Here is a 13439-nt window from a genome sequence, read left to right as displayed (position 1 = left end):
TTAAATAGTTAAGATCAGATAATCAAAGTACACTTATTATGATGACTAGATGAGGAAGAGTAAACAAGTCAGGATAAGGAGAGATGGGGGCAAAAAGAGAGCGTAAAGAGAGAGGGGAGACAGGGAAAGAAAGAGGGAAATAGGAAGCGACCGAGATGCAGTGGTTCAGCTTTCATTTGAGAGAGAGACTTCATCGCTTTAACTACTCAGCTGTTAACTTTTAGAGCTTCCAGAAATAATAATATAGGCTTTGTTGAAACCATACACATGGTAGGTGTGTGTGTGTGTGTGTGTGTGTGTGTGTGTGTGTGTGTGTGTGTGTGTGTGTGTGTGTGTGTGTGTGTGTGTGTGTGTGTGTGTGTGTGTGTGTGTGTGTGTGTGTGTGTGTGTGTGTGTGTGTGTGTGTGTGTGTGTGTGTGTGTGTGTGCGTGTGTGCATGTGCACGCATGTGTGTCTACTCTCTTACCGCTCTCTCTCATCTCTCTGGAAGACATGTGCATTGTGGGCGATATATAGAGCTGTTTTGATGTGATGATAGTTAGATAGTTCCACAGGATATAAATCTAATTTTGCCTCTGGGGCTGCATTCGGTCTTCAACGAGGTCCAGAGGGCCGCACTGAAAATGTGTTATTTCCTCGCTGTAAACATTTGCAAAAGATAGTCCTCTTTCCATCGTTTTCTTTTTGACATTTTCGATACTCCCTGACTGTCTAGCTTTAATTTCAGTGATTATTAGAAACGATTATTAGAAACGGTATAAATGTACGTCCATTATAATTTCTACACTGTTTCGGTTAGGTTTTAGTCATTTTAAAGTATATTTAGTTTTTTTTAAACTTAAACTGTATGTTTGACACCCCTGATCTAAATTCTCTCTCTCTCTCTCTCTCTCTCTCTCTCTCTCTCTCTCTCTCTCTCTCTCTCTCTCTCTCTCTCTCTCTCTCTCTCTCTCTCTCTCTCTCTCTCTCTCTCTCTCTCTCTCTCTCTCTCTCTCTCTCTCTCTCTCTCTCTCATTTAAATGCTTTATTGGCATAATAAATCATTATTGTATTGACAATACAGACAATGTTGAACAATTCAAGGTCACACTTTATTTGGATAGTCCGGATAGTCCAGCTGTAGATGTTCTACACATGGTCATACTATCAACAAACTATTGATAAGCAACAGCTTGCTAAGGTTACAGTCAGGTTTAGAATAAGGGTTAGGGTAAGGATAAAGGGCTAGGGTTAGTAGACCAGGGATCATCAACTATATTCAGCCGTGGGACGATTTTCTCTTGAGCGGATGGTCAGGTGGCTGGAACATAATTACATATAATTTGTAGACTGCAAATTGACCGCAAGAAGCCCAGACAGATATAACATTTGACTAAAACATGATAATTTCAAACCTTGCTTACATTTTATATGATCGTATACTGTGCCTTCGGAAAGTATTCAGACCCCTTGACTTTTCCACATTTTGTTACGTTACAGCCTTATTCTAAAATGGATTAAATAAATTACAATCCTTGAAAAACTACACACAATACTCCCATAATGACATCACAATACTCCCATAATGACATCACAATACTCCCATAATGACAAAGCGAAAACAGGGTATTATTATTTTGGGAAAATGTATTGAAATAAAAAACAGAAATACCTTATTTACATAAGTATTCAGAGCCTTTCATCATCCTTGAGATGTTTCTACAACTTGATTGGAGTCCACCTGAGGTAAATTCAATTGATTGGACATGATTTGGAAAGGCACACACCTGTCTATATAAGGTCCCACAGTTGACAGTGCATGTCAGAGCAAAAACCAAGCCATGAGGTTGAAGGAATTGTACGTAGAGCTCCGAGACAGGATTGTGTCGAGGCACAGATCTGGGGAAGGGTAGAAAAAAATATCTGCAGCATTGAAGGTCCCCAAGAACACAGTGGCCTCCGTCTTAAATGGAAGAAGTTTGGAACCACCAAGACTCTTCCTAGAGCTGACCGCCTGGCCAAACTGAGCAATCAGGGGGAGAAGGACCTTGGTCGGGGAGGTGACCAAGAACCCTATGGTCACTCTGACAGAGCTCTAGAATTCCTCTGTGGAGATGGGAGAACCTTCCAGGAGGACAACCATCTCTGCAGCACTCCACCAATCAGGCCTTTATGGTAGAGTGGCCAGACGGAAGCATTATTATGTCATTATTGTATGTAGGTTGATGAGGGGAAAAAACTATTAGTTCAATTTTAGAATAAGGCTGTAAAGTAATAATGTGTAAAAAGTCAAGGGGTCTGAATAGTTTCCGAATGCAGCGTATCTCTCTATTGTGCGTGGTGATACACTTGGGAACAGATTTCCTAAATTAAATTCACTCAGATTTCCTAAATCACAGTCTTTTATGTCCAACAATAAAGATTTAATGGAAATAATAATATATATATATATATTTTTTTTTATCACGGGTCGCCAGTTGGGGAACCCTGCCATAGAGCATCTACAGATGGACTATCTAAATGAAGTGTTACATAAATACACTAAGAATCATTAATTAGAAACAGAATGAACAAACTGAAAAGAAGAAAAAAAACATTTAGAAATATTCATCAGAAAATGTACAAGTATAACAACTATTGAACTCTGTCTCTCTCAGGTGCAGGGTCACATGCCTCCTCTGATGATCCCAGTGTTTCCTCACGACCAGCGATCTCTGGCTGCTGCCGCCGCTGCTGCACAGCAGGGCTTCCTCTTCCCACACAACATGTCCTACAAACCAGGTACACACACACACTCTCTGTCTCCCTCTCTGCAGTATTTCACTCTCTCTCTTTCCTTTCTCTGTATCGTGCTTCTCTTGCAGAAGCCTCCATATCTATTGTCACTGTGCTGTGTCAAACAAATTCCTGACAGGATTCCCCACGTTCACTTCATACCCTGAACAGCCCAGGATGTGAACCAAATGGCACCCTAGTCCCTTTATAGTGCACTACTTTTGACCAGGGTCCATACATGCTCAGAAGAAAAGGGTACGGTTAGGGTACAATATTGTTCCCAGGGGTCCAAAAATACACATAATATACCTTCAGAGGTACATACAGTTGAAGTCGGAAGTTTACATACAACATAGCCATATCATTTTAAACTCAGTTTCTCACAATTCCTGACATTTAATCCAAGTAAAAATTCCCTGTTTTAGGTCAGTTAGGATCACCACTTTATTTTAAGAATGTGAAATGTCAGAATAATAGTAGAGCGAATTATTTATTTCAGCTTTTATTTCTTTCATCACATTCCCAGTTGGTCAGAAGTTTACGTACACTCAATTAGTATTTGGTAGCATTGCCTTTAAATTGTTTAACTTGGGTCAAACTTTTCGGGTAGCTTTCCACAAGCTTCCCACAATAAGTTGGGGGAATGTTCACCCATTCCTCCTGACAGAGCTGGTGTAACTGAGTCAGGTTTGTAGGCCTCCTTGCTCGCACACGGTTTTTCAGTTCTGCCCACATATTTTCCATAAGATTGAGGTCAAGGCTTTGTGATGACCACTCCAATACCTTGACTTTGTTGTCCTTAAGCCATTTTGCCACAACTTTGGAAGTATGCTTGGGATCATTGTCCATTTGGAAGACCCATTTGCGACCAGACTGATGTCTTGAGATGTTGCTTCAATATATCCACATAATTTTCCGTCCTCATAATGCCATCTATTTTGTGAAGTGCACCAGTCCCTCCTGCAGCAAAGCACCTCCACAACATGAACAGATGAACGCGGTATATTCAGGCTTTTGGAAATTGCTCCCAATGATGAGCCAGAATTGTGGAGGTCTACCGTTTTTTTTCTTAAGTCTTGGCTGATTTCTTTTGATTTTCCCATGATGTCAAGCAAAGAGGCACTGAGTTTGAAGGTAGGCCTTGAAATACATCCACAGGTACACCTCCAATTGACTCAAATGATGTCAATTAGACTATCAGAAGCTTCTAAAGCCATGACATCATTTTCTGGAATTTTCCAAGCTGTTTAAAGGCACAGTCAACTTAGTGTATGAAAATTTCTGACCCACTGGAATTGTGATACAGTTAATTATAAGTGAAAGTATCTGTCTGTAAACAATTTTGGGAAAAAATGACTTGTGTCATGCACAAAGTAGATGTCCTAACCGACTTGCCAAAACTATAGTTTGTTAACAAGAAATTTGTGGAGTGGTTGAAAAACGAGTTTTAATGACTCCAACCTAAGTGTATGTTATCTTCCGACTTTAATTGTATAACCTCACATGGTACTGTTCGATATCTTTAGGGTATTTGTGCGAATATTCTAGTATAATGGTACATTTCTTTGCCAATTTTTGAATATAAAGGTACAATCATCACACTCTCTAAAACAATCATTATCATATTTCCCAGCATGCTCTATTGCAATTCTTTGAACTGTTTGTTTCAGTGTATGTTTTTGCATGCAAATTGTTTGATTGGTCTTATGGTACACAACGGTAAATAACATATATAAATTTTTCTAAACTTAATCCATTTTGTTAGTAGTTAGAATTATTGCACCCGTTACTGAGCTGGTTGTTCCAGTTTCAATGCTTTCGGTAGTCTCATTTAGCTAGTGTCCCTACCTTGGCAGTCGTTCTAAATGCAGGTTGTTCCAGTTTCAATGCTTTCGGTAGTCTCATTTAGCTAGTGTCCCTACCTTGGCAGTCGTTCTAAATGCTGGTTGTTCCAGTTTCAATGCTTTCGGTAGTCTCATTTAGCTAGTGTCCCTACCTTGGCAGTCGTTCTAAATGCTGGTTGTTCCAGTTTCAATGCTTTCGGTAGTCTCATTTAGCTAGTGTCCCTACCTTGGCAGTCGTTCTAAATGCAGGTTGTTCCAGTTTCAATGCTTTCGGTAGTCTCATTTAGCTAGTGTCCCTACCTTGGCAGTCGTTCTAAATGCTGGTTGTTCCAGTTTCAATGCTTTCGGTAGTCTCATTTAGCTAGTGTCCCTACCTTGGCAGTCGTTCTAAATGCAGGTTGTTCCAGTTTCAATGCTTTCGGTAGTCTCATTTAGCTAGTGTCCCTACCTTTGCAGTCGTTCTAAATGCAGGTTGTTCCAGTTTCAATGCTTTCGGTAGTCTCATTTAGCTAGTGTCCCTACCTTGGCAGTCGTTCTAAATGCAGGTTGTTCCAGTTTCAATGCTTTCGGTAGTCTCATTTAGCTAGTGTCCCTACCTTGGCAGTCGTTCTAAATGCAGGTTGTTCCAGTTTCAATGCTTTCGGTAGTCTCATTTAGCTAGTGTCTCTACCTTGGCAGTCGTTCTAAATGCAGGTTGTTCCAGTTTCAATGCTTTCGGTAGTCTCATTTAGCTAGTGTCCCTACCTTGGCAGTCGTTCTAAATGCAGGTTGTTCCAGTTTCAATGCTTTCGGTAGTCTCATTTAGCTAGTGTCCCTACCTTGGCAGTCGTTCTAAATGCAGGTTGCGGCTGATTAAAATCACATTTTAAATATATCTCAACTCTGACTGGATTCCAATAGGAATTACGTATCACTCTGCAAACCAGCATAATGTGACTTGTCCAATGTGGCCTGCAAACCATGAGTTTTAGACCTCTGTGTTGGGATTTAACTAGGCTGCGAAAGTATGGCCTTATGATATATGTAATGTATGGTCATAAAGAGTTTGTCTATGATAAAATATTCACTTAGGCAATTAGTTGGTGACGGCTACAGGATTGAAACTCATTTAATGCAACAGTCATGGGTGGTACTGGTAACTCTAAAATTCACTTGAAAGGCGCTCTGGGAAATATGCAAATAAGGCTTTACACCCTACAGTGTTAAACAACACACAAAACCTTTTTATAGGTACATTTTTTTGCCACATAAAAAGAACAAACTACTTTGTCACTGTGTTGGTACCCTAAAAGCCAAATGTGAACCTTTTCCAAAGGTATACTTTTGTACCTGTACCATCTTGTCCCCCAAGGTACACTATTGGCTCTTTTAAGGTATGAACTGCAAGGGTACAAATATGTACCTAAATATAACAGTGGAGGCTGCTGAGGGGAGGACTGCTCATAATAATGTCTGGAATGGAGCTAATAGAATGGCATCATGGAAACCATGGAAACCATGTGTTTGATGTTGTTGATACATTTCCACTTATTCCGTTCCAGCCATTACCACGTGCCCATCCTCCCCAAGTATGGTGCCACCAACCTCCTGTGACCTACAGTATAACTAAAGATACAAAGAATAAACCTTCACAGGTTTTAAAAACAATTCTAAAGTGGAGGGCTCTGGTCAAAAGTAGTGCACTACAATAGGGAATAGGGGGTCTTTCATATTTTAGGACACAACAGTGTTGCAGTCATTTTTTTATTTCACCTTTATTTAACCAGGTAGGCTAGTTGAGAACAAGTTCTCATTTACAACTGCGACCTGGCCAAGATAAAGCACAGCAGTTCGACACATACAACAACACTAAGTTACACATGGGATTAACAAACATACAGTCAATAATACAGTAGAAAAAAGAAAAATCTATATACAGTGAGTGCAAATGAGGTATGATAAGGGAGGTAAGGCAATAAATAGGCCATGGTGGCGAAGTAATTACAATATAGTAATTAGACACTGGAATGGTAGATGTGCAGAAGATTAATGTGCAAGTAGAGACACTGGGGTGCAAAGGAGCAAGATAAATAAATAAATACAGTATGGGGATGAGGTAGTTGGATGGGCTGCTTACAGATGGGCTCTGTACAGGTGCAGTGATCTGTGAGCTGCTCAGTCAGCTGGTGCTTAAAGCTAGTGAGGGAGATATGGGTCTCCAGCTTCAGTGATTTTTGCAGTTCGTTCCAGTCATTGGCAGCAGAGAACTAGAAGGAAAGGCGGCCAAAGGAGGAATTGGCTTTTGGGGGTGACCAGTGAGATATACCTGCTGTAGCGCTTGCTACGAGTGGGTGCTGCTATGGTGACCAGTGAGCTGAGATAAGGCGGGGCTTTACCTAGCAGAGACTTGTAGATAACCTGTAGCCAGTGGGTTAGGCGGCGAGTATGAAGCGAGGGCCAGCCAACGAGAGCGTAAAGGTCGCAGTGGTGGGTAATATTTGGGGCTTTGGTGACAAAACGGATGGCACTATGATAGACTGCATCCAATTTGATCATTCTTGTCTACGTTATGAATTGTGTCAAATTGAGAATGTTGGAGGTTTCATATATACTGCGGTCAAAATGATTCACAAACAAATAATGTGTCGTAGAAATGAGTTTGTTTGTGAATCATTATTAGTTAATTTACAACATTGTGACATAGTTTCAACCAAGAAATGTTAACTTCCTGGTTGGTCATTTAAGGAACACTAGATAACTAACGGTGGGATGTTGCTGTTTGTGATGTGCTGAAAGCATTTCAGTTACACATCACATCTGCAACATGGAACTTCACTCTTTCACACATTTGCTCAGACACACACACACGCACTTTTTCATATATGTACATACTTATGCATGTACTGTATGTACACAAACGTTATGCACAGACACACACACAGACACACACACAGACACACACAGACTCCCTTTCTAGGCACTAATTATAATCACCACCTGCTCTATCTTTTCTCCTCTTTTCCCACACTGCACTACTTTTTGACCAGAGCACTATTCCCTACATAGTGCACTACTTTTGACCAGAGCCCTATGTAGGGAATAGGGCTCTGGTCAAAAGGAATGCACAAGTCCTTGTTTTTGAGCAAGAACATAAGATATCTGAATTTTTTTCCCCAAAACAAATTTTACTCTAAAAAAATAAAACGATAAAATAGAGTAATAAAGTTATCCCTCCAAGAAGTATGGCTGTGGTAATGGTTATAACTTTTCTTTTTATTTACAGTATTTTAATTTTAACATTGAGGCGGACATGGAAAGCCTTTTAGTACAAACAGTGGGGTTTCTGCAGAACATTCTGGTGCTAGATTGTTAAAAGCCTGCTGGATTCATGAGTGCATCGCAATCAGGAATCTTACTGTTAGAAGTTAGAAGTCGTACTGCTCGGAGAGAGCAGTGGTGCATCGACTCTACTGGGTTCCATGAGTACAGACAACACATTAGTAACCTTTGACAAACGCTCACGCCACAATTCATTATAGGCCTGGACGGGTTCGTCGAGAGGCTAGTAGGCTCTGGGTTTTTGTGTGGAGGAAATAGACACGAGGAATACATCTACCGTAACTTGTGGGTGAGAAAAACAGAGTTAGAGAGTGTGGGGGACAGAGCGAGAGAACCAGAGAGGGATAAACAGGCAGAGAGAGTGGAATCAGAGAGGGGTAAACAGACAGAGAGACTGGAATCAGAGAGGGGTAAACAGACAGAGAGACTGGAATCAGAGAGGGGTAAACAGACAGAGAGACTGGAATCAGAGAGGGGTAAACAGTCAGAGAGACTGGAATCAGAGAGTGATAAACAGTCAGAGAGACTGGAATCAGAGAGGGGTAAACAGACAGAGAGACTGGAATCAGAGAGGGGTAAACAGACAGAGAGACTGGAATCAGAGAGGGGTAAACAGACAGAGAGACTGGAATCAGAGATGGGTAAACAGACAGAGAGACTGGAATCAGAGAGGGGTAAACAGACAGAGAGACTGGAATCAGAGGGGTAAACAGACAGAGAGACTGGAATCAGAGAGGGGTAAACAGACAGAGAGACTGGAATCAGAGAGGGGTAAACAGACAGAGAGACTGGAATCAGAGAGGGGTAAAAAGACAGAGAGACTGGAATCAGAGAGTGATAAACAGTCAGAGAGACTAGAACCGGGCGAGAGTGAGACAGAAAGAGCAAGAGTGAGCAAACAAGTATCGGGAGGGGAGGGGAGGGGGGCAGGTTTGCTCTTGGCATGGTAAACTCCCTCATCTCAGCCTGGGCTGTATGTTTCTTTTGTCTCTCTCCTCCTGATAGGTGATAACTATACCTCATGTCTCTCTCTCCTCCTGATAGGTGATAACTATACCTCATGTCTCTCTCTCCTCCTGATAGGTGATAACTATACCTCATGTCTCTCTCTCCTCCTGATAGGTGATAACTATACCCCATGTCTCTCTCTCCTCCTGATAGGTGATAACTATACCCCATGTCTCTCTCGCCTCCTGATAGGTGATAACTATACCTCATGTGTCTCTCTCCTGATACCCCATGCAGTTCATTGTATGTTTTGTTGTCTCTCTCCTCCTGATAGGTGATAACTACCCCATGCAGTTCATTCCATCCACAATGGCAGCTGCAGCCGCGTCAGGACTGAGCCCGCTACAACTACAGGTAGGCCCATGTGCTTCTTCAGTGAAACATTTCCCCTAGCGACACATCTAGGATCAGCTTCCCCACCCCAATCCTAACCTAAACCATTAGAATTGGAAATGCAAAACTGACCCAAGATCAGCATCTAGAGGCCACTTCACCCTACATCCCCATGTGCTGCTCCACAAAGGAAAGGCACTGACATGCTAACAAGCATTTACAGTACCAGATTTAGGCCTACTAAGTATCTGCACCAAACTTGGAACCAGTTTAGTTTTTTATTTGTTTTTCCAGAGGGCATTTCGTCTTGAGGGTAGATCCCAATTAGACAAACGTATTTATCAGAAATATCCTGCATAAGAGTTGTTAAACAGCCTAACCACAAAATACTAGCCCGGCATTAGCAACAATGCTAACTAACCAAGCCCCCTATAGACTCCCATGTTTACCAAGCCTATAGACTCCCATGTTTACCAAGCCTATAGACTCTATACCCTAGATATTGAACCCACCACTTCCCTTATCTGAAATATGTTGGCTGAGTCAAACAACGGCCAATATGATAAATCACTTTGGTATTCCAACCCACCAGCATAACACCTGGCCTAGGCAATGTATCATATTTTTATTGGTGCTTGACACCTATGGTTAGCGATTTCACAACATGGTCGTCCACCCCTCCTACAGCATATTGGAAAATAACAGAACGTCTCAAATTGTTATATTCATAGGTAAACAATATCGCTTTCCGGCGTCAATCATTATTTCTGGTATGGTTGCAGTCAGCTGTTAAACATAACAGCTTTGCCTCAGGTTATTCGGGCTGTAATATGGCTTCCCCTAGCAAAGCTCTCATTAAATGTTATTGACCTAACAAAGCACTGTGTGGTGTAGTTGGGAAACGGAACCTGCTGTTCAGTTAGACAGAATATCCCCACGTGTGCCTTTGAAATGATCAAAGCATTTGTACCTCGCAGTGGCGTTGTGTGTGCGTGTTCATTTGTGAGGTAGAATGAAGAGGATGAATGAATCGTGACATGTGTAATCATTTATATTTAAACATCTCAGAGATGGAGAGAAGGAAAACCTGAATGAAAGAGGAAGATGCTCATTATACCGCTTGTTTAGAACAAAAACAAAGTGAAGGGGAGTGGTTGAGATTTATAGACAGATAGGGTAAGCGTCATTGAAGGAAAGAGAAGGCTCCGAATGCTGGAAAAATGATACAAAATCATTTTCTTAGTTTGTAATAGTTTGACATAAGAGTTCAGTAGAATGACATACGTCTAACCTCATGTAAAGATTAAGCGTGTAGTGCCAATGTATGTGGAGGAGAGGTACTGTTTTTAAACCTTGTGGTCTGTGTGTGGCTATATGGGTTATCGTGATACAGTACACAGTCTCCAGTTTGTCTTGACAAAAATAACGTCATCATATAGTAAAGTAGTGGCATGATATATGTCTACGTCTCAATGAGCATCATGGTATCCTGGCCTTATGCAGTATTATTTAACATCTCGTCTGTGTGTGGCCATTGGATGTACGCTGTAGTGCTTTAGAAGTTCTCCCTCTCTCAGGTCAGGCTCTGCTTCATATGTACTGTAGACGAGTCAGAGTGAGACACACGGTGAGACACCCCACAAATGCTTCAGGTGTGAGATGATTTTCACACAAGATGAAGATAAGGTGGAACTGGAAAATGGACAGGCATTTGTCTGCCCTAAATGCACCACCATCAAGCATGTTAGGGAAGAGATCCTCCGTCTGTTAGCTCGAATGCGAGAAAAGGAAAACCTGCTTTCTAAGCACACCGACCTTGCTGTAACACAGGCAAACCCAAACTCAACAGCAAAGCCACCCATCTATCCGAGAAGATCTGATCCAGCTATCAAACAGCTTTTCCCCGCTTGAGACAGACCTACCAGCACCGGTAGTCAGCACGGAACCTGGGTGTGGCCACCCAGTGGCACCCTCCCCCACGGCCACCACAGTTCAGCAGGTCGTTTCCCCATCGGATTCCATCACTACCATCATCATTGTGGGAAGCTCGAGATCATGGCCTGCCTATGGTTTGTGGACCGACCAAGGTCCACTGTCACCCAGGAGCCCATGTCCATGACGTCAACTCTCTCTTGCCCACAGTTCTGGCCAACTACTTCAATATTGACACCATCGTCACTCACGTAGGTTTTAACGACCTTCGTTTTAGGAGATCTGAGGGAGGACTACAGCATGTTTTTAAAGACCCTCGCTAGCACAGGAAATAGAATTATCTCTGGCCCCTCCCATGCTACCGAAGGGGTTCGGAATGTTTCAGCCGACCCTTTGCCCTGAATGAAATACCTGAAGAAACTTTGCAACGACAGAAATGTCTCTTTTTGTGACAACTTTGAAATGCTGTGGGAGCAACCAGCACTTTTTAAAAGAGACGGGATTCATCCTAAATGCAGGGTTTCCAGGATTTTTTCCAGCAACATGGCAAACTGTTTTAGACTGACAGACAGGGTCTGGTAGTGCTCCAGTCCCAGCAACATCAAACTGTTTTAGACTGACAGACAGGGTCTGGTAGTGCTCCAGTCCCAGCAACATCAAACTGTTTTAGACTGACAGACAGGGTCTGGTAGTGCTCCAGTCCCAGCAACATCAAACTGTTTTAGAGACTGACAGACAGGGTCTGGTAGTGCTCCAGTCCCAGCAACATCAAACTGTTTTAGAGACTGACAGGGTCTGGTAGTGCTCCAGTCCCATCAACATCAAACTGTTTTAGAGACTGACAGACAGGGTCTGGTAGTGCTCCAGTCCCAGCAACATCAAACTGTTTTAGAGACTGACAGACAGGGTCTGGTAGTGCTCCAGTCCCAGCAACATCAAACTGTTTTAGAGACTGACGGACAGGGTCTGGTAGTACTCCAGTCCCAGCAACATCAAACTGTTTTAGAGACTGACAGACAGGGTCTGGTAGTGCTCCAGTCCCAGCAACATCAAACTGTTTTAGACTGACAGACAGGGTCTGGTAGTGCTCCAGTCCCAGCAACATCAAACTGTTTTAGAGACTGACAGACAGGGTCTGGTAGTGCTCCAGTCCCAGCAACATCAAACTGTTTTAGAGACTGACAGACAGGGTCTGGTAGTGCTCCAGTCCCAGCAACATCAAACTGTTTTAGAGACTGACGGACAGGGTCTGGTAGTGCTCCAGTCCCAGCAACATCAAACTGTTTTAGACTGACAGACAGGGTCTGGTAGTGCTCCAGTCCCAGCAACATCAAACTGTTTTAGAGACTGACAGACAGGGTCTGGTAGTGCTCCAGTCCCAGCAACATTAAACTGTTTTAGAGACTGACGGACAGGGCCTGGTAGTGCTCCAGGCCCAGCAACATCAAACTGTTTTAGAGACTGACAGACAGGGTCTGGTAGTGCTCCAGTTCTCCCTTGCCATTGGCCTAATACACAATATTATGCCCAGCCTTTGGAACTTTGGTTTTCCTAGATATCGCTACTATATTGTGATCACTACAGCCAATGGATTTGGATACTGCTTTAAAGCACATTTCTGCAGCATTAGTAAAGATGTGATCAATACATGTTGATGATTTCATTGCTGTGCTCTTTGTAACTACCCTGGTAGGTTGACTGAACCAGGTTGCAGGCACTGGTTATAGTTTGAAGCTTTTTCTTGAGTGGGCAGCTTGATGAAAGCCAGTCAATACTTAAATCCCCCAGAAAATATGGCTCTGTTGATATCACATACATTATCAAGCATTTCACACGTGATCCAGATACTGACTGTTAGCACTTGGTGGTCTATAGCAGCTTCCCACCAGAATGGGCTTTCGGTGAGGTAGATGTAGCCATATTACTTCAACAGTATTTAACATGAGATCCTGTCTAAGCTTTACAGGAATGTGGTTCTGAATATAAACAGACACACCTCCACCATTGGCGTTTCTGTCTTTTCTGTAGATGTTATAGCCATGTATTGCTACCACTGTATCATCAAAGGCATTATCTAAGTGAGTTTCAGAGATTTGCCAGAATATGAATGTCATCTGTTACTAGCAAATGATGTATTTCATGAACCTTGTTTCTTAAACCATATATGTTAACTTGGGCTATTTGTAGCACTTTTCTGGGACGCTTGATTATTTTTATTGCTTTACTGTGAAGCTTAGCAGAAGTAGACAT

General features: G+C 42.3%; 1 protein-coding gene across 3 annotated transcripts in view; it reads left to right on the top strand.

The window, feature by feature from the left end:
- The window catches only part of LOC139578163 (transcription factor SOX-6-like), a 173163-nt gene that overhangs the window by 109792 nt on the left and 49932 nt on the right, over positions 1-13439 (top strand). For all 3 annotated transcript variants that reach the window (XM_071405428.1, XM_071405430.1, XM_071405427.1), the window contains 2 exons: positions 2637-2760; positions 9199-9278. In XM_071405428.1, coding sequence (XP_071261529.1) covers positions 2637-2760; positions 9199-9278 — 204 coding nt within the window. The remainder of the gene's footprint in view (positions 1-2636; positions 2761-9198; positions 9279-13439) is intronic.

Source organism: Salvelinus alpinus, chromosome 6 (genome assembly GCF_045679555.1).
Source record: "Salvelinus alpinus chromosome 6, SLU_Salpinus.1, whole genome shotgun sequence".
In the NCBI taxonomy this organism is placed as follows: domain Eukaryota; kingdom Metazoa; phylum Chordata; class Actinopteri; order Salmoniformes; family Salmonidae; genus Salvelinus; species Salvelinus alpinus.
The sequence above is the reverse complement of the archived record's forward strand: the minus strand, read 5'-3'. Positions and strand labels throughout refer to the sequence as shown.